The sequence below is a fragment of the Vicugna pacos genome, chromosome 24 (assembly GCF_048564905.1).
Source record: "Vicugna pacos chromosome 24, VicPac4, whole genome shotgun sequence".
In the NCBI taxonomy this organism is placed as follows: Eukaryota; Metazoa; Chordata; class Mammalia; order Artiodactyla; family Camelidae; genus Vicugna; species Vicugna pacos.
In genome coordinates, this window is record NC_133010.1 from 20,459,915 (window position 1) to 20,482,175 (window position 22,261).

The following is a 22,261-nucleotide window of genomic DNA, read 5'->3' on the forward strand; positions in this document are numbered from 1 at the left end:
ATTGAACCGCTATGCTATACACCTGAAACTAATATAATATTGTAAATTAGCTATGCCTCAATTAAAAATAATTTAAAAAATAAGTCTGTTCTTTGTCATTTCCCATGACATAGGGAAGCTATGTTGTGAAAAAAGGCCAGATTCAAAGTAATACTAGAAAAATCATGCCATTTGCAGCAACATGGATGGACCTAGAGATCATCATTCTAAGTGAAGGAAGCCAGAAAGAGAAAGAAAAACACCGTATGATATCACTCATACATGGAATCTAAAAATAAAAGACTCTGAACTCATCTACAAAACAGAAACAGACTTGCAGACATAGTAAACAATCTTATGGTCACTGGGGAAAGGGGATGGGAAGGGATAAATTTGGGAGTTTGAGACTTACAAATGTTAGCCACTATATATAAAAATAGATTTTAAAAAGTTTCTTCTGTATAGCATAGGGACCTATATTCAGTATCTTGTAATAACCTTTTATGAAAAAATATGAAAATGAATTATGTATGTATATACATGACTGGGACATTGTGCTGTATACCAGAAATTGACACATTGCAATTGACTGTACTTCAATTAAAAAAAAAAACAAAGTAATACTAGAAAGTAAAACAATTCTGAGATAAAGTTTTATATCATTTATATCATTTTGTATCATAGGTATATTCCCAATTCTCTTGGTTGAACTAATGCTAAATATAAAATGAGAATCATATCAATCAAATGGAGTTAGGAATAATTGGTGGTATGGAAAAAATACCAATAACTCACAAAATGGATAATCCACAGCTGAATAATTGAGAGTTGACCTGATACCGGATTCCAGATCAATGACTCTATGGAGAGTGAATCCTACTTTGTTTTACAAAATACTTATTTTTGATAAATTACATGCTGTCCTTTAATACCTGGTTCAAAAAAGTCTCTTCATTAAAGTGAATGCTTTGAGAGTACATTTTAAAAGAAAGCTGATTTTTAAGAAGTTACTAAATGAAAAAATGTTCCTTACATAAACTAAACTATATCATCCCCAACTAACTTCCTGATTTTAAAAATTCTGTGATACTTTAAAATAAACTTGTGTTTTAACGCCTTTATCTCAGAAGGAATTGTACAGGTATGAAATACTCACCTAAAAGTGCATTTTTCCCATGATCATCTGGTAGAAATCGCTTGTCTACAGCACACACTAGGATGTGTTCAGGAAGATTAGGAGACTTGGCCCCCACCAGGAGGAATCCTGCTGGGATATCAATTTGTTCCATACACAGAGATACCAAACGCAAATCCTTTCCTGCTTGACAAAAACCTAAAAATGAGTAAAAATGACACAGAGGAATGTTTAGAGGGGTTATAACTCCTCATCACCTATTTGGGGGGTAGATTTATCTGTGGGAATTACTATTAAGGACTAAGTTTAAAGTCCATCACCCCAACCAAAAGATAAACCAGCCATATCTGCCTCTCTGAGTGGAGCTGAGAAGACAATAAAAGGAAGTATTTCCAACTGTCTTAACCAATATTGATAACTCGATATTTTCTGATCCACAAGTAAGCAAACGGTAAGTATGCAGCAAACTCTGAAAAATATATGTAATTTTTATGTGCACGTAATATAGTATTTTTACTTTCAACACAAATTCACTTCTCTAAATGAGGACGATCATAGAACCCAGATGCTCTCCATTCCATACAGGAAGAGACTAAAGCTCAGAGCTTGGTGAATCATAAAGAGTGGGTCAGAACTAGAACTCAGAACTGTTAGGTTATTTTCACTAGATATACATGATAAGATATGACAAAACCTTACATAACCACTTTGTATACCATAATGTATTATGCTAATTCATTAATCATTTATTAAAAATAATTTGCAACAGATACTGCCCTAGGCCTAGGGGAAGAGCTGAACAAAATATATCTTCCTCTAAGAACTCACCTGTAGTCAAGTGGAAGAATGTACAAGGAACTGATAATTACAAAACAGAGGACAGCTATATTCTGCTACAAGGCACTGATCTCCACATCTTCTGGGAAATGATCCTCCCTGTACTCTCATTATGTGATTCCCCTGGAGAGCTGACATTCCAGATCAAGCTGGAGCTGGCACTGCTCCAAGCTGGGCCACTGGAATATCCATCCCCCATTTCTGGCCATAGTTGATTAGCCCAGATATGGGCACCCAACATAAGCCAGGCCAATGTCCCCTGGGAGTTCTGAACATGGAGCCAGGAAAAGCGTGGCTTGGCCTGCTCTGTGGCAGCTTTTTCTTGCTCCCCTGAGAGAAGGCTCAGGGGGAAGGTCCTGGCAGTGTTTGGATCCCTGAAGCCCAGTTGTATCTGCCTTCCTGATGGTTTGGTCTTGAGGCCTTTTGCTTTGGAATTCTTCCAACAACTTCTTAATTCTACCTAAGGCAGTCTGAGTAGGGTTTCTGTCACTTGCAAGCAAAAGAGGCTGAATAAAAGTATGATAAATGCTTTTTCAGAGAGTTGTGGAAGATGGACGGACACCCAACTCTCACACAAACCCAAAGAGACCACCATCGTTATGGCCCAATACAAAGTGGGCCAGAACCATGTTAGACTCCCCCAGCATCAATTCATGTTATGATGTAAACCAAGTGCCAACAAACAATTGGATGCCATCAGTTAATATGTGAGAAGTAAAAAGAAAACAATATCCAACACTGTATGAAGCTGTAGCGCATAGGAGTCTACTGTCTGGTCTAGATCATCAAACCTCAAAAGCAGACATAACAGAATTGTGAAAAGGCAATAAATGAAAGAATAAAATGATAAAGACAATGGGGTTCAACCATTTTAAGCATGCAGATTCCCTTTTAATAATAAAAAAATTAAATGTAACTTTTAGTGTTCATGAATTGAGGAAAACAGTATCAAAATGTTATTGTGAATTCTTTAACAATTTAAGTGAATCTGTATTTTATTATTCACAATATCATCTATATTTATTTGAACAACAGTCATTTATACATGTCAGTCATATTATTTACTCAGTTTACAAACATTTTTCGGAACCTATACGTAGACTCTTAAAGAATCTGCTGTCCCCGTCCCCATTAAGGGACATGACTCACAGGTTTGAGAGTTGGGATTTGATGATGATATTAATGGCAGTTAAAATTTATGGAGCACCGAACATAAGCCAGCTACAGCACTAATCAAGGTACAGACAATTTTATTTCATCTGCTCAACAACTCTACTATCTCCTTTCATATAGGAGAAACTGAGGCTCAGAAAGGTGAGATTACTTGTCCAAGTTTACACAGTGAGTCCCACACTGTCCAGCAGTGATGTAAGACATGGAAAGTTTGCTGTATGAAGACAGGTGAAAAGCATATTATTCACCTTGGTAAAAGAAAAGCTAAGCAAAGTTATAATCCAGAGCTAAAACCATGAGGAGTGAAGGCAGAGTTTTTTCATGAAATTCTAAAATATGAAATCTAGGAGGCATTTTAAAGTCTGAAAGGAGGATGATTTTTTTTAATTAAAGGAATTATTAATTTGTATTTGGACAGTGAACCTAGAAACACATCTCCCCTAGGAGGCAGCATCTTTATTATGACGCTCTCCAAAAGGCAGAGCATATGAAATACCTTCCCAAATGGTGTAGAAAATTCAGCGATGAAAGCTTCACTATTACCTACTGATGGAAAACAGGATACTTAAGGAGCTCTCTCTGTCGCTAAGAAGCAGTACCACAACCTTCCTAAACTTTCACTCACTCTATATTAGAAAGAGTAGGTAAATCTGTACAAATTTGTACCGATCTGCAAATTATTACAAGCTTTTTAGAACATCAGAGCTATAAGGAACCTCAAGGTCATCTGGTACAGGGTTTCCCAACTAGTAGTTATCAAAAATCCCTGGGATTCATAAAGGTTTTTTAAAACAGAATGTTCTGAGGGCTTTCCATGCTACACATGTAGGGATAGGGGGAATCAGCTGCCTGAGTACAGGAGTCACTCGACTGAACCTCACGTCAAGGTGTGGCCTGATTATTATACAATTTTAAATGTTATTGTCAGTCACATGTATCGATATGTTGCTTATTTCATACCCATAATGGGCTGTTGGTTAATAAAGGGAAGTTCAGGGAACGTGGGTTGTGCTGATGGACAAAGACATTTTACAAATGTGCCTAAGATGCTCTTTGCTAGGCATGAAAGTTAGATTCAACCCCAACCCTACTTATCAAATTATAAAATTATATAAAAGGCACCATATGCTTCAAAGACACACAAAAAAGCAATGTTACGATAAAATTTTAATGACTATAATCCAGTTTGGATTTTCATCTAAGAGGGAAAAACCTACCTCTTTCAGCAGCATGTTATTTGCAGAGAAATTCTGCAAACAGCAGCCTTTTGAAAGTTTTTCATCACGTAGAGCAAACATTATAAAAACAAACTAGTACATCCTGTTCATCTAAAATGTAGAAATTCCAAAGTTTGGGTATTACAAGTCGATTTTGACTTCTTTTTTTGATGGTGGGAAACATTTAAAGACACTTGGCTCCTCCCTCCTCCACCCCCTCAAAAAGTATAACGTTTCATCCTTGAATTTGTCAACAAAACATGCTTTTTCTTACACAACCCATTTAAAGTAAATTAAACAGCAATTACTGAGTGGTAAAATGTAGACAAGTTTTTCTCATGCATGAATAATATTAAAGAGTATATTAATATTCTGATCTAAAATAAATACTCTCTACTCAAAATTAATTCTCTATCATAGATGCCATACAATGACAGAATTAGTTTTTAAATTCCTAAGGGGTTCAAAAAATGATGTATTAAGAGAGATTTGTGAGTCAGAGACTAGGTAACACTCATCTACCCCAATCTCTTTGGTTGGTAAATGGGGAATCTAGGGCCCAGAAGGTTAAGAACATGGCCCAAGGTCAAATACCCTGCAACTCCAAGAGTTAGGACTGGAAGTTCCCAGGTCTCTTGACTCCAGGTCATAGGCTCCTCCTTCCTCATTAACATCACTCTGACTTGCAGAATGCTTCACTTCCCTGGGCTGATGGAGGACACTTTCCTACAGCTTCTTCTTGCCTATCTTTGCTGAGTCTCATCACCTGACTTTCTAGGCTGAATCCCGGGGGTCGCTTGACACACTAGCTCCTGTCAGCCATGGGCTGTGTCGGCATCCACCTAGCTCACGCTTGCTAACGAATCCTTAAAATTCATGGTTTGGCCAGCCACAAAGGTGTCACGTGATTACAGAGTGACATTTCTGATGAGCATTCTCAAAGCAATACAGTGCAGCCAAAGGGTAATTAAGGAGAGAAAGTATAATTTTGGTTCCGGGCTAAACAGGGGTAGGGAAGGCACAGTGTGGAAAATATCTGAAGAAAGCAGGATTTTTCTCTGGAAGAAAGGTCATTTCAGGGTGATTTGTGTGGTATAATGAAAACTACACAGGTAGCTTTCAGTACCACAGCCTTTGAAGGTTTTCTCATTTATGATATGAGGACACCTAGAGGTCAAAAGTAATAATTATTAATCAATGCCTGGATTCTAGGTTTTCTCATAGGAGGGAGCAAACCTCCTCTTCTTAAAATTTTTTTTTCAAAAAGCACTTGTGACAATGAAAAGAGAAAAATGTCCTATTTTATGCTAAAAAACCCATAATGATGGGAGTACATAAAAGGGGCACAGGAACCACCTGATATTGCTCCCAATGGCCAGAACTGGAAAAATTTCAGCAAGAAAATAAAATAAAGTAATATTGGATTACAATTCAAAACATAAAATAAATATCCATGAGCATATAATGATATAAATAAATGACTGTATAAATTAATAAATGGGGGAGAAGAGACACATTTCTATGCAGCAGAATTCCAAATAACTTAGGTAAATACTCTGCCCTCCAGGAGATGGAGCATAACTCCCCCTTCCTTACATGTGGGCTAAGCGCAGTGACTTTCTCCCACAGTATAGAAGCGGGGGCGGGGCAAGAGTGGAGATAACAGTATCTCAGCCAGGTGATCAAGGTCAACATCAACTGTCATAAACCATGTTGAGAGCAGGTAACCTTGATACAGTATGACGAAATGGTACTTTACCTCTGTAATCTTCCTCCCTGGAAGCCATAAGCCCCGTCTAATCAGGGGTAAAACATCAGACAAATTCCGATACAAGGTCTCCTAGAATATGCCTGACCAGCAATCCCTGAAACTGTCAGGGTCACCAGAAACAAGGGAAGTCCGAGAAACAGCCGCAGCCAAGAGGAGCCTAAAGAGACATGACAGCTAAATCTAATGTAGTATCCTGGGTGGGACTAGGTGAAAAGGACATCAGGTAAAAAGTAAAGAACCTAAATGAACTATGGGCTTTAATTATCATTAAAATGAATAATAATGTTAAGATGTTAACAACAGGGGAAACTGCAGGGATACACAGAAACTCTGTACTGTTTTCTCAATTTTTCTGTAAATCTGAAACTGTTCTTTCTAAAAAAAGAAGTCTATTTTTTTAAATGTTTTATTTTATCTTCTCAGCTTCTAGTTACTCACCAACACAAGCCACACAGGCAATTTCATTAAGAGGAAAGCGAATAGGAGAGAGAGAGAAGGCAAGGCCAGGTCCAAGAACAGGGTCAAGAAGAAGGCAATCCAAGGCCAACTATGGTTGCAAAGTCAAGGGAAAGTCAAGTTTAGCTTGTAAGTTATTCTGAGAATACGCTCATCTGCCGAGGGTCTGTACTATTTCCCCTAAACCTTCCCTTTTGGGATTCAGGTCATGTAGTTATACACAAAATATATCATCAAGGATTCCCAGTTAAGAAAAAAAAACATTATGGAAAGAGCAATATTTAATTTCGTTTTTTTTTAAGTTTGAAAATAAGGTCGGTGTGTCTGTAAAGAAGTAGCTAAAGAATTTATGAAATGTGATTATATTTCGATTCGGATCCAAATACCTGGTGTAGGAGGTAGTTCTATTTCCGCACTATTAGAAATGCATTAGAATATTAATATAATAAAGATCAAATATTAAATATGAATTGAAACCTCAAGCAAAAAGAAAGGAAACCTTACTACTCCCCTGTAAGGTAATTTTAAATTACACCTGAACTTCTGCGGAAAGAAAAGTAGGATCTTTCTTGTAGAGGCTACTGGAAAGCCTGGGAAAGAGTGCCCTAAGGAAGGACGGACGGGAGCCTGTTCACTGTACGCAAGGAAAGAAAGATACTTACTGAGGGGGGCATACAAATAACCATTTATTTGACAGACTTGCCCCCAGATAGTTTCATTTTCTGAGAGCAATACTGAAATGCTGCCTTAAGACCAAGACTTTTGATTTTAATTTTAAAAAGGAGTCAGAGTTCGGGGCCCTTCTTTGTCAGCCTCATCTACATTTCCTTAAGAAAATAGCCAAGGTTTTCACTTCACAGAACCAGATTTGCATTCTCCAATTATCTCCAACTTGAAGGTTACAGAGTAATCTAAATGGGGGAGGGGAAAGTTTACTGAAACAGCTGTAAACACAAACTAAAGTAAGCAAAGCAGTGTTTGGAGGCCTAAAATTTGGTGGCCCTTTACCCCTTCAGACAATCAAGTGCCTCCCAGCAGGGTAGGAACCTACACTGTTCCAATAATTTACATAAGAAATTAGCAGCCAAAATTTACATCTGAATGGCAACCCCCCAGAAGCCCATCAGGTGTTAAGTATCTGCTTATCTAAATTGCCTCTAAAAATAGCTTTACCTTCCTTTAAGTCTTAGGTAAATAGAAGATTTCCCATGAAGGGAAGGTGGTATGCCAAAACAAATCCAGGCACTATATTGCCCTATTTCACTGTCATTTTCATAAGAAAAATTTCAGGGCTGTTCTGCCTTTGAGTGAGAGGACACTTAGAACTTAGATCTTAGAATGAGCAAATGGAAAAAGCTATGGAAAAACTATGAACTATTAAATTATGAACTAATTAGTAATTAGGCTGGGACAGCCAGAAAACAGCACTGTAAACCACTAAATGGAGGGAAGAGGGTATAATTTGTCACATCATCAAAACTATGAAATACTGAAAATGCTGTATGTAGGATTTTCTGATTAAAAGCGTGGTTAAAGCCTTGGTGGAAGAGAAGGTTGACAAAAATAAATAAAATCGGATTATTGGGGTATGTACGTTTTAACCTTCTATTAGATAACAATATACTGGATGAATGTTCAAAATAAATGAAAGAGATAAATATACAACACCTGGTATCTCTGTTATTGTTTTGAGAGTGGAACAGAAAGAATTAGGAAGAGAGAAGACTAAAAGAAAAAAAGTTCCTAAGATAGTAGCATTCTTGCAGGAAGCACTGGGAGGACTGAAAAAGTCCTGCCCTAAGTCTAGGCTTGCCTTTGCCACATACCATCTCAGAGAAGTCATTCGACTGCTGTGAATTTCAGTCTGTTCATCTATAAGATGGGGTGATAAATGCTGGTCTTTCTTAATAGACACCTGCTATGAAGTCACAGGTGATATGTGAGCGGGAGCATAAGCATTCCTCATTCCTTTCTGTAATTACTGGTTTCCAGCCTTGAGCACCACACGCAATGATTGGAAACTAGCCAGACAATATTAGAGGAATTGAAAAAAAAGAAGAAAAAGGAAACCCACCATCTGTAGTGCAAGACCCTTCTGGGGCAGGTTTTTGTGAATAGGGGATTGGTGGGCTATTTGAATCAGACATTTCTTCATCATCTTCATCATCTTCCATTTCATTAACTGTTAGATTGTTAGAAAAATCCAGGCTTCCATTTTGAGTGTAGCGGTGTACCAAATCTTTATCCAGATCCTCCACCTTGGGTTTTACATCTGGGTAAGCAAATAAATCATAGCTAATTTAACAACAACAACAACAATAATTTAAAAATACTTGCGGGAAAATTACCAAAGAAAAATTCATAGTTCTGAAAGATAGCTGAGGACAGGGAGACTGGCGTAGGCTAACATTTAACCCATTTATTTCAGAGGTTCCCCAGACTTGGAATTCCCATTTTTAAAAAAAGGAGCCTAGAATGTGTGGGATCGAGAAACTTACCTGCAGATGAGAAAGGATGGTGGTCAGGGTCCAAGTACAGCTGGGAAAAAATTGGCCGTGGGACCACACTACTACATCTGAGAGAGGCTTCTATGGAGTTGTGGAGGGCTTCCTCAAATCGAGCAGATTTCAGTTGCCCAGCATATGAATTCCCCATGGTCTACACCACCCCTCAAAGAAAGAGAAAGAAAGGAGAAAACTGATAGAATTAGAGGGCAATATGTCTGCAAAGCACACATATAGCTGATACAAACTCTATCCATATACCTTGCTAAGACTGTATGAACTTTACCTATACTTAAGACAACTTATCAATTTATCTGTTATGTCACTTTTGCTTCTTGTCTTAACTGTCTAAACCCATTTCAAAAAGCCCCTTTAAGGGAGCTTGTATCTGGGAATCAAACCATAATAAATGCTTTAAGTCAAGGTTCTCCAACCAGTAAATCAAGACTGACCTGTCAGTCATGAAGCCCAAAGTGGCGACAGTGGGGCCACACCTCCCCCTTAAACTGGTAGGCTACCGTGACCCCACAGGGACACTATCAGTGGTTTCACAGCAAATGTCAAATTATTTCTTTCTCTACTAAGATCTTATTGTCTTAGGGGGGAAAAGATTCTTCTCTGGAAAAACAAATGAAAGATTTATGACAGTACATTTAATTGACAAATTTCTGAAAGCAAGATTTGAGCTTTATAAACTCAAAGAACTTGTCTGTGTATTATTAGTGTTTATTTGAAAAACATTTTGCTTAGTCTGAATCACAATCTTACTTGGTACCATTTACGAAAGTGTAGAACAGGAAATTTTGAAGCAGCCGGCATTACTATACTGGCTAAACCAACGATTCTCAAAGTATGTTCTGAGGTTCCCAAGGCCCTTTCTGGGGTCCATGATGTCAATACTCTTTACAAACTATTACTAGGTATTTGCCTTTTTCATTCTTCTTCTCATATGTGTACAGTGGAATTTTCCAGAGGCTATATGATGTGTGATATTGCAACAGACTGAATCAGAAGCAGACAGACTACTCTTTTTGCTAACATTTTTTGGGGAAAATACAGTTATTTTCATAAAATGTTACGTTGATATATAATGGATTTATTCTTAAATTATAAAATTAATAAATATTTTGAAATTTTCTTAGTTTTAATTTCTAATAAACATAATCCACATAGACAAAACTCAGTTCTTTTTAAGCATATAAAGGGATTATGAAGTGAAGAGTCTGAGAACTGTTGAGCTGGACAGTCTACTAAGCACTTCTAAAAGTTATTTTATTTCACTCTCAGTATTCTGAAGTAGGTATGACCTCTTCCCATTTCACAGATGAAAAAACTAAGGCTTGAAGAAGCCAAGTGACTTTCCCACTATCACCCAGCTGGTAAAGGTCAGAACTCAATATCCAAATGATAAATCCTGCACTCCTCAAGTTGGGTAAATCTCCTGCAATTTTGAGAATATCTTAGTTTCACTTATCCCATCAAGGAGAGGGGTAGATACTAAATTTCATCTGTATCTCCAGCTCTGATTGCCTTCCTAGAGAACTGATTGAGAGGACCCTGAGCATGCATCGGGCTCAATATATAGCATAGCCTCTATACATAGGCTTCTTACACAATTCCTGGTAGCAGTGAATAGTATACAGAGATTACCATCAGAGTGTCTCAGTTTATCAAAGCTTTGCTAGAAAATCCCATGATTTGGAGAAAAGCTGGAATCACATTTTGGCAACCTTTCTCATAGTAGATAATAAGAAACCAAATGCTATGGGTTTAAATTACTAGGTTCCTTTCCACAAGAAAAAAAAATTTTGTAAATATGTGAGGTGACAAATGTTAACTAAACAAATTGTAGTCATAATTTTGTAATATATAATATCAAACAATTATGCTGCACACCTAAAACGAATACAATGTTGTATATCAATTACATCTCAATAAAGCTGGAAAAAATTACAAAGTTCTTTCTTACAACGAGTACATATACCCAAGTATATGTATGATACTCAATTCAAAGTTGTACATGGAAGAAAATCAACAAAGCCCATCAAATGAAATTTTCCTGAAATACCAAGTTTTTGTCCAAGCTCATAAAATCCCACCAGTACAAACAAATATAAACATTTAATTTTTCTAAAGCTCAAAAGCAATTTATTTTTCAACAGAACCATGCATAATCAAAACAGGGTGGGGATTGGAAGAGAAACATGCTGTGTCACTAGTCTATGCACCTAGGTCAAAAATCCGATGGCCATTTCACCCTTCTTCTTCACTGAAGGGAGAAAAATGCCAGGGGCTAGCACCGTCAACCATGGGATTTCTTATCCGTGGAAAACAATGGAATAACTTCAAAGGTGGACCTTTAGCCTTTCTCCAGAGCACCAAATGCCTGGAAATCTTGCCTCTTCTTAATCTATTACCTGTTCAACAAGTTATCTTCCTTTCATCCTTGAAAACCTTGAAAACCTACATTCTCCAAGAGATCCTTTTAGTTGAATTAAAGAAGAGCCCAGTTATACAAGGAGGACTGCATAATCTCAGTCCCGTCAATACAGACATAGTTTAAGGAGTAATAAATGCAGACATAGTTTAAGGAGTAATACAACAGATACGTCAAATAAATATTGTGCTGATTGAAAATATTAAATCAACATTAAAAATGGGTGATCGAGTTTCACCATCATAGAAGATACACATAGTCCTACAGAAGCATAAACCTGAGCAATACTCAGATGAAGACAAAGGGATGTACTTATGGAACAGCCTTGGGAGAGTAAAAAGAAGTGGCTGACTATTCCAGATGAAAACATAACTGGGCATTTTTAAAGATAATGATAATGTGAAGAATTTCAAAACTGACCCCAGACTTCTTTAGTGCTGAGTGTGAAGTTCTTCCCTTGACAGTTAGATGCTACCCAAAGAAGGGCAGAGTTCAAAGGAAGAAGCCTTTTTAGTGCAATGTATTCTTAATGTCATATGCTGTATTATTTAGAGTCACTGACATTGTTGGCCTTATCCACCTAGACTACCAGCCTTCCTTTTCTCTGAATCTCAAAGAGCCCCCAGTGCCCAAGATGGCATAACATCCCACTGAAATCAATGTGAATAAATCTACCTGCAGGTCTGAAAATGGAGAAGTACTTTTTAGAATCAGTTGTTAAATGAAATACAACAAGGAAGCAGACTTGTGGTTTCCATACATACATACATATTTTATGTATCTGGCTGACATTAAGTTTGTGAGGTTGCATTATATTGCTTTTTCCATGCTTTCTTTCATTATTGTGAAACTACACAAGGGAAAACTATATTAAATGTTTTGTTACAGCACTACAGACTTCTGAGATGCTAACAGGCACTCCTGGGCTACTGAGGAAATCTCTAAGAAAAGGATGGCGCACAGTATGAGCTCTTTCTGCACCACTAATTAATTGCTCAGAATGCAAGTGGGATCCAATACAAACCACCACGACATTGTGGTTTGGTGCCTTTCTGCTCTAGCCTTTCCCCTTCTCTACAGAAAGAAAGGCAAAAGAAGAAGGGCAGAGTAGAGCAGGCAGCTTCCATCACTGGGGGCTTTAGGAATCAGGGCTGCAGCAGTAAGGGAAAGGGTAGCTTGGCAAACAGGTGCCTGCGGACCCCTCCATGCCTTTCCTCAACTCTTCTGTTGGAGGTGGAAAGGAGAAGCAATACACCTTGAGGGAGTGTTTTCACTCCCTTTTTGTCAGTGGCTACATGGTTAATAATTACTGTATTATTAATGCAGGAATGACTTTTACAGTAGTTATTAAGTACACAGGGGACAAGGAGAAAATTTTCCTGTAACTTAACTCCCCAAAGACTTTCTACAATTAAAGCACGAGATCAGATTTCTGAATATGTACAATACTCCGATTTTTCAAATGTTCAGCTATGCGTGAAGCACCTGTCACAGCAGCAGGCATCTAGCAGGCGGTTGATATGACTGGTAGTGGTCACAGTGGTGATGGTGGCAGCAACAGTTGTTGTCATTGTCAAGAAGTGTGAAAGAAAGCATTCTTCTTTGAACCATTATAAAAACAGCAACATGGGAAACTTACTATTACTGCTCTCACTTTTAGGAGAACCGAGGCCTGGAGAAGTTAAGGAACTTGCCCAAGGTCATACTTGCCCAGTGGCCAAGACAGGGGTGCAAGCTAATCACTTTGTCTACAACACCAGCTGTCTTAGGCTATCTAATCACGGATGCCATCCAGTTCTTAAAACACCTACAGTGATGACCTAATTGGATAAATGGAGACTCTGAGAAGTATTATTAAATTGCCAAGGCAAGCCAGGCCCCCAAACAAACAAACAAATAAGTAAGAAAGTAAGTGAATCAAGGAAGAAGATTTGTTTGTTTGTTTGCTGATTTGTCCTTGTCTACGTATATCACGGCTGCAAGACAAGACTGAAAAGGGCGTTTTAATACAGAATATGGGGCCAACATGCATAAAGCCAAGTGACAATTTGAAAAACTGAAACAAAATAAAACTACCACCTCTCCCCTCAATTAAAAAAAAACCCAAACCTCACTGTCAGTGTTAGATGAAAGGTAAAGATGAGCCAAGTATAAATTCCATCACAAAGAAGAAGTAAATTACCCCTGGGTAACTTTGAGGGATTGGTTCCAGGACTCTGGTGGATAACAAAATCCGTGGATGCTCGAGTCCCTTACATAAAAAGACTAGTCCAGCCGGCCCTCCCAATGAGTGGGATGATTGAGTCCATGGATGCAGAACCCCTGCGTACGGAGGCTAGCTGTGCACACACACAGGAGAGGAAGCACGGCCTGCCCCCACTCCAAAGCAGCAGATCAGTTAGCATCATCGTCCCCTGATTTGGGGGGGCTCTTAATTCTCTTGCCGACACAGTTTTTCTTCCCATTGCTCTCCACTTTAGAAGACGCAGTCACATTTCCTTAATTCATTACATGGCAAATCTAGAAATCAAAAACATTCTTAGCAACCTCCTAAAATGTTGGGAATGTTTACATAACTCTTCCTGTTTTTCTCCAATCTTCCCCTTTTCTAAAAGAAATTTAAACTTTCTCAGTAAAGACAAGAAAAAGTTTTCTAAAGGTCAAATGATAAAAAAAATGAAACTGTAAGTGTTATCTTCCTTAACTTCCTTCTCACACCAGTGTAAAATTAAATGCTAGATTTCATTCATTGCCCAGTCTGCTGCTGTTAAAGTTAACACAATTTAATTGCAATTTCCCTCCTCATCCATGGCAGGGCACTTAATTTAGGTAGGCAGAAGTCACAAGCAAAAGATTACAATGTTGGTAAGATGATACAGATTTACTAGAAATTTTGTAAGTACATTGTTTTTCCTTGTAAGGAAAATATCACTGCAAGCAGGAAAAAAAGCCAGGAAGTACCTACAATAAACCAGTCATATTTATCTGTTGATGGTGGAATTGTTTTTGAATGATCTTCCTTTTCTCTTACTGGCATCTTCTAATTTTTAAAGTAATGAACAACATTATAACACAATAAGCAAAAAGGAAAATATCATAGAGCAACTGGGCTAATCCCAACTCTCTAACTATCCCTGAACAAGTAGTCTTGAAAATAGACTTACTACTCAAAAAGATGGTAAGAACAACTGGAATCTGCAAAGTCAACCGCCCCCCCCCCCCACACAGTGCTGGTACTTTAGGAGCACAGGAAAAATAAGATTCATTCCAGTGTTTACACTGAGACTGTCCCATTAAGGGCTAATGTTTCTACTACTATCTTCTAGCTCAAGACTGCAAACTATTTTCCCCAAGTTATGATACACTTGTACTGATCCAACCATCTCTCTCAACAAGCTCTTCTTCTGACCAAGTATAAATATTTTCAAGGTACTGCACTTGGGCTATAAATAAAAGTTGACTTTTAATACCAACTATTTGGAGAAGATAAACATTCATTGTTTAAAGTGTTTTTAAAAAGGTTTCATCACAGTTAGTGACTAGTAAGAACAAGGAAATCGCTGATTTAAAAAAAAAAAGTCATGTAGAGTTGGCCTTCCGTATCCACGGGTTTCTGCATCCAACCGCAAAATCAATCCTCAGATGGTTTAAATCCGAGGATGCACAACCTGGCAGATATGGAGGGCAAACTGTACTAGCCATTTTATATAAGGTACTTGAGCATCCACAGATTTTGGTATCCATGTGTGACAGGTCATGGAACCAATAGCCCCGCGGATACTGAGCGACAACTACATACACAGCGAGCCTTGAACACCTTGTGCCAGAAAGCAAAGAAACTGTCAGAGGCTAACGGGTTATGTCAAAAGACACAGGAGTCAACGTGAAGCGTTCCCATGGGCCAAAGATTAGAGAAACTGAACATAAAAGAGAATAAATGCAATGGGCTGAAACATATTCAAAATATAAAAACTCACAAATTAATTTTGCTATTCAAGGAGAAAAAGAGAACTCTTCTCGGGAAAAAAACCCCAAAAACAAAGCATCTGATTGAACTCTGCTAAAGGGAAACGGAGCGAGTGAAGCATTTATCCTGCTCTTCCTGTCCTTCAAAGAAACCAAACAGTCCTGGTTATTGAGAGAGGTTTTGTTTTGTTTTTTTAATGAAGAATTCCAATTAATAAATATAAAAAGGACAGAATTTTAAACTTACCACTTTGAAACCATTAATGCAAAATTCATCTAGGCAGTGAGAATAAGTGAAACCATTAGATAAAAGGTTGGTGGGGAGGGAGCAGGTTGTTACCTCCTAATCCACAGATCAAGTTTAGCATCACTGAAAGTGGGGCAGCGAGACACCGTGTACCTCCCCATTGGAGACAATATGAAGCACACATGCTGCCTAGGATGTATTTCTGCCAAAACTCTAGAATTAGCTTCCATTTGTAGGATGGAGGGCCAGGTTAAATGAAACCAAAAGGCAACAAGCAGATTCAGAAAGAGGGACAGGTGGGCACAGCAACCGATCCAGTTTCTACAAGGTGCCAAGGTCATCTAGCTTGTAAGCGAAGGAACTAAAGTTAAAGTTTAGACTCAAAAGTCCATGTTGTGTTTTTTCCCAAGACTAAACCAAGCTATTTGAAATAGAAAAAAATAGGTGAAGATGACACATGCTGTTTGTGTGTGTATGTAGTTGGTTTTGGTTTGAATTTTTTTTTAAGGCACAATTTATGTGTGCCAGGCATAGTGCTATAAATAGACAACTTGTTATAACTTGTCAGTTTTTTGTTACCTTTTTCTCTATAGATGTATAGTTAGATAGATAGATAGATAGATAGATAGATAGATAGATAGATAGATAGATGGATGTCACCCACTTTCCAGAGGTTAACCATCATCCGCCCAGCCAGGCAGCATTTATAGAAATCCTACTGTTCAAGCAGTTAAGCACATAAGCTCTGGAGTCACATGACCCACATACACCCATTACCCTGAATGATATTGGGTAAATTTCTTAATCTCTCATCTGTAAAATGGGGCAGCACAATCAATATCATAGGTTTTTGTGAGAATACATAAAACTTATACAATGTTTTTAGAATAGTACATAGAGCAAAATAAATGTGCAGAAAATGCTGGAAGTAATATGTAGGGTTTTTTTTTTAAGCTTAGTGCCACACTGAGGACACTAAGAAAAATAAGATGTACTTCCGTGTATGTGTTGGGCACTGCAGTAGATTTAGGTTCATTGTTCTAGAAACAGATGACCACCAATGTAAAAGTTCCAAAAGCTGGTATTTGGTAGTATATACAATTCATTTATTAAGAAATTTTACAATCATATAGACAAATCATTATTGTCCCGTATAGCTATCATATTCTTTGACTTCATATAAGAAAACTACTTATTACAGTCATTACTGCTGACACGCCCTTTCTCTGTTAAAAAATATTCACTGATGAGAGTGATAATATGTGACTCCTAGACCGAGAAGTCAAACATGGGTCCTGCAAGTTCTCAAAGAGTTTATAGTTCAAAATTTAAAACAAGCATATATTCACGGTTCTCTCTTTTGCACACTTTTTGTATTTTATTTATTCGTTTAAATTGATATTTGTTGCTCTTAATTATAATTAGTTGGGTCTAGTATTTGTCTGGCTTGTCCATTAAATTGTGATTGTTTAGGGGAAAATATTTTGTTTACAACTGGAGCCGAGTGGAAAAAAAAAAAGAATACATTGGGCTTTTTTGTGTCTTATCCAATTATACATTAAATGGGTTTGAAGAGATATTATCTCTTTCCAAGCGCATTCCAAAAAAAGCACAAAATTAACGCATTCAAAACAAAAGTGTTTCTTTTTTCTTTTTCATTCCCCCTCCTTGCTACAAATCTTTAGAAAATGCAAGCAGATTAAAAGACAAAATTTCCAACCTCTTTTAATGGTTCTGTACTTTTAAATCTGGGTGACTCTTCTGACAGTTTCTGAAGTCAAAAGTATTTCAAGTACTAAAATAAATACCTAGCCCTAGTAACTTTATTTTAAAATGAACCATTTTTACCAACATACTTCTGGATACACAATATGTCTTAAATTGCTATAGAAATAATGACTGTAATATGCCAACTAATTTCATAATGATTTTACAAAAACAGTCATAATTCAAAGATAAAGGACAATGCTATTTTTCCTTTGTGACAAGAGGTTATGTGTTACTACTGGAAATTTTTACTTTCTTCCTTGAAATACCAGAAATTCTTCTGTAAAATAAACACATCTCGTCAGGACTCTCTGGAACTAGTATAATTACCAGAGGCAACCCCTGTGTTAGATCAAAGAAACAAAACAATAATAGGCAATGTGTGACCTCTACCATGTCACCAGGGACCAATTTTTTCAACAGGGAGAAGAGTCAATAATCCAGAACAGAAAACATTAAATAACCAGAAATGCTTCCAAAGTGTGGCTTACCACATCCATCAAGGCTGCCACACTCAGAGAATTGAGTCTCTATGGTTTCCAAGAACAAACTTCTGGGGATTTATCAAAACAATCATTAAAATCTGCATAAAACACCAGAGGCAAAAACCAATTTCCCAAACGCAGGGTAGAATTTCAAAAGCTACTACAATAATTCTCCAAATTTCATTGGATGCTTTACCAAGTATAATGGAAAGAACACAGGTGATTAAACATTTTTCATATAACATTCACCTAATTTCTCTTAGTTGCCTATCCTCATTTAATTTTTCCAAGAAGTTGTTTGGAAAGCAGGCTATGAACGTTAACCAGATAAAACATAATTAGTAAGAACACATTAAAGGCTTCTGCAGATTTTTTTGTTTTGTTTTGGTAATACTGGGTCACTAAATCCAGAAACAGGGCTTTGATCTCCATTGTAATGTATGTGGTTGACTAATAAGAATTATAAGGGTGCAAAGACAGGTAAAGAAATTCCTGCTCACTGTAATTACAGTCAAAGAGAAATACGTTTAAAATCGACCTTTTAAAAGCACCACGAATAAAACTGTGCCTTGGAATCGGCAAAATCTGATTGTCTTAGCTGCTGCTGCTGCTGTCTTCTCTCAAAATCAGATGTGAGTTAAGGACTGAACACACGGATCTGAATTATTTAATTTACAAACACCCATTCTGCTGGTAGTTCAGAGAGGAGTAAACGAGGGACTCAGCTTACAAGCAAAAGCACTGGAAATTCAGAGCAACTGTGAACATTCTGCTCTTACATGGACGTGTTGACTCCCGCTACCTTCATCTTTCCACTCTGTCATCTGCCCCTGTCTTTCCATTTTCTTATTAACATTGCTAATTGTATTTGTCAGTTTTGCCACAATTTCAATGCTACTTAAACAGCTGTGGGTTTTCTCTAGGCAATTATCAGTCACTACCCTTAGGTTTCTAAATTAGTTGTTGAAAGGCACTTTAACCTTGAGAAAATAGATACAGAGCACACTGATCTGCTAAGCCTTACGTTTATGTACACGTGGCTTTAAACTGAGTAAGTATTTAAAAGGATTGAAAAAAATCACACAACTAATTCAGATTTATTGTAAAATCATAAATTAGCAAGACAATGCTTAACAAAGCATATTTTATACTACTTATCATTTTATCTTTTCCCCTTTACATACTGCACTGCACACACTCTATATCTGTGTACATGTATATAGTGTGTAAACTGGAACATCAAAATACTGCCGGATTCCTCTACCTTTTACTACCTATCTGCCAGGTGGCAACACCTTTCGAAAGTATCCATGGTCATAAACGTGGTATCTTGAGGTCAGGGGCTGTGTGGCAAAGAGAATTCTCACCACATGCAGATTCCCCCCCTTTCCCCATTGCCTTTCAAAGAGAAAACTCTTTATCCTATTTGCTTTTCTTATTCTCTATTCCTGACTCTGACATTGATTTTCTTCTTACTACTACAAAATGTGCAAAAAACACAGTCTGAGAAAAAGACATGGTTTAAGGTTATTCATCAACTGATACGCACTTCTATGAAAGGGTACCGACAACTAAATTAAAAAAAAAAAACTTCTGTAATCCGAAAATAAATGGCACACTTCCATTTATTCCTTTTTCATGTTAACGTAAATTTAAAGAACTTTTTAGAGTTAAGTTTTGGTGCTTTTAAAGGTTTATAATATCCTGTTTTGGGTTCAGCCAAAAAGCTTTTTAGAATAATTTTAAAATTAATGTAGGCTCATTCCTTACTTCTCCCCACCCTAATCTCTGCCACTTTCTCCTCCAAGGAAAAAAAAAAGGTGATATTTCAATAGTGTAAAATTCTTCACTAAGAGACAAAGGTTAAAATGATAAACAGTTTGGAAAGCAAAGTACGCTACAAACCCTAACTGTTCTTTCAGACCTATATTGACTCTTATAGTCGTTGCCAACATTTGGTAAGGATTATCCTTCCATTAGACAAAAGCAAGCATTCCTGAGATAAATCAGGAGTTTTTGCCATGAGACTCATAAAACCTTTTCACAACACAGATTTTCAAGAGAATCCTTTAAGGTTTTAGGAGGCTGCTCCTTTTACTAAGTAACAAAATACACCCCATGGTGTCTCACTGACCCCACTCAGCTGTCCTTTGACCTCTTCAATTGTTGAAGCCTAACTCCAGGGCCGGCAGAATTTGCCTCCCATATCAAAAAGGCGAATGTTGCTTCCTCCTAGCACCTGGTGTAACAAAACGCATCAGTTCTCCCTCTCTCTGTCTCCTCTGCTGCCTCTCGGACCGTTTTCCAGATGTTCCAGGCCCAAATGTTAGGCCAATCCTAGGTTTCAGGAGCTGCGTGTTCACCATGAAGGAACAAACAGGGACTGGGCTGAAGTGGCAATGACCCTCTTGTTCTTTTTGGCCTCAAAAGGATACGATGGGTCATAAAAAAGGAAAAGATCTTTGGCCTCTCTTGGAAATGCGAGGCTATTTAAACACGTTGTAACTTCCAAAAGGAGGGAGCCAGTCTTTGGGTTATGCCTTGACAGACAAGAGTTACCTAAACAGTATCCCTAAATTCTCAATTCTAAGCAAACTTTTTATTTTCTTTGACATAGTAGGGGAAAAGGGGGACAGTGTCACCTTTTTTCCTTTCTAAATTAAAAGGCTTCCAGAAATAGAAAAATGAAACTTTCATAAAGCTTTTAAAACATACATCTCAGGATACTGTTATAGGTTAAAACCTTTAAATACATGCGGTCACTAGATACGGGTTTTCTACGGAGGCCAATAATCTAGATGTCTCTCTTTCAGACAACTTGAAAGACAAAAACCACAATCCACAAAGAGGAATCAAGAACTGAATTCTTATTGTCTTAATTTAGATATGTAGGAAATATAACACAGAGGCTGTTATAAGGGAAAAAAAACTTAAAGCTGAGAAAGTGTTTTGTTTTTTTGGGTTTTCTTTGGTGGGGAGGATGAGGGTAGAGGAGAGCTGGGAGGAGAGGAAATGGAAGGAGAGGAGCTCATAGAAATATCTGCTTCATCAGTTTAAGTGCCAAAGATAGTAGCTTTATTTAAATTCTAAATATATTCCAAAAACTTTGATCTTGAAAAATTTGGAAGGGGAGCATATTATAATTGTACAATACCTTGGTTTGTTTATTAACATTTTTGAATCACGTTCATGATTAAGCTGGGCTGTCAACACTTCAGGGAGCCTGTTGCCTAGATTTTACTTGTTTAAAGCTTTTTTGTACCTGCAAAAACATAAAAAGTAATATGTATGTAAAGACATGAGTTAATTTCCAAATGCATTATATTCTACAATATAGTAATTTAAATATTCACAATTCTACAAAAATTCCAATTAGAAATGGATTATCAAAGTCTTACACAGCTTTATATACGTCAAAATGGCAAATACAGACATTCCTGCTTCTTAGGTACTCCTCCAGTGATCACACCTCATTCTGTATACTCAAAAATAATTTCTGTTCTTAAGAATCCCCCCACTAAATGTAAGTTGAATAAATCTGTTAAGTCTGCATTTTTGCTTAAAGCCCAGAGACTTGTTTCATTTTTAAGAATGAAATTAGTGGAAGGTAATTTCTTACCCTAAGGAGTTTGAGTTTTATAATCTCTAGTGCTTGACCAAAATTTATCTTCTCAAAGAACTATCAAAAACTTAAGACATAACTAATAAGGATTAAAATTATTTTTCTACTTTTTGAAACAAATGCTTTAATAATTTCCAGGGAAGAAAGCCTGAAAGAATAAAAAGAGCTACTATTTCCTACCCTTTTGAGTAGTGTATCCCTCGGAGAAATTAAACTAAATAATTATATATAATTGGTTGAAAATTGCAATGGTCATATTATTCTCCCCACTAAGTAGATTATGGTCAATATGAACAATTGCACAGGAAAAGTAGGAAATACAGTCATAAAGCATCAACTGAAATAAAAACTGTTTGTCGCTGATTTTTATACGTAACTTAGAAGTGTTTCTATTTTGTTACCATGTCTCATAAAGAACATAAAAGGATTTTCCTAAGAATGTACTGATTTCAAAATGCATATTTATGGCACTAAAATATTTAAAGTAACATTAACATATATTTTCTTTAAACAGTTTTCATTTTATTTTCCTTTTATGCCAACTTGAAAGAGGGGAAAGAGAGAAAAGAACTATTTTAGATTGTGAAATAAAAATATCTTACCTCTCCTACCGTTAGAAGAATGTCCTCAGGCAAAAGAACAATTAAAAATACAAGCCCCAGATT

General features: G+C 37.0%; 1 protein-coding gene across 11 annotated transcripts in view; it reads right to left on the reverse strand.

Moving 5' to 3' along the window:
- Nucleotides 1-22,261, reverse strand: part of GREB1L (GREB1 like retinoic acid receptor coactivator) — a 213,208-nt gene that overhangs the window by 86,378 nt on the left and 104,569 nt on the right. For 8 of the 11 annotated variants that reach the window (XM_072949130.1, XM_072949136.1, XM_072949132.1 and 5 more), the window contains exons 2-5: nt 21,129-21,236; nt 9,067-9,226; nt 8,643-8,840; nt 1,136-1,312 (exon numbers count right to left, since the gene is read on the reverse strand). In XM_072949130.1, coding sequence (XP_072805231.1) covers nt 1,136-1,312; nt 8,643-8,840; nt 9,067-9,223 — 532 coding nt within the window. In that variant the 5' untranslated portion in view covers nt 9,224-9,226; nt 21,129-21,236. Of the gene's footprint in view, nt 1-1,135; nt 1,313-8,642; nt 8,841-9,066; nt 9,266-21,128; nt 21,237-22,261 lie in introns of all 11 variants that reach the window. The other 3 variants (XM_072949131.1, XM_072949128.1, XM_072949129.1) reach the window with 2 other exon arrangements.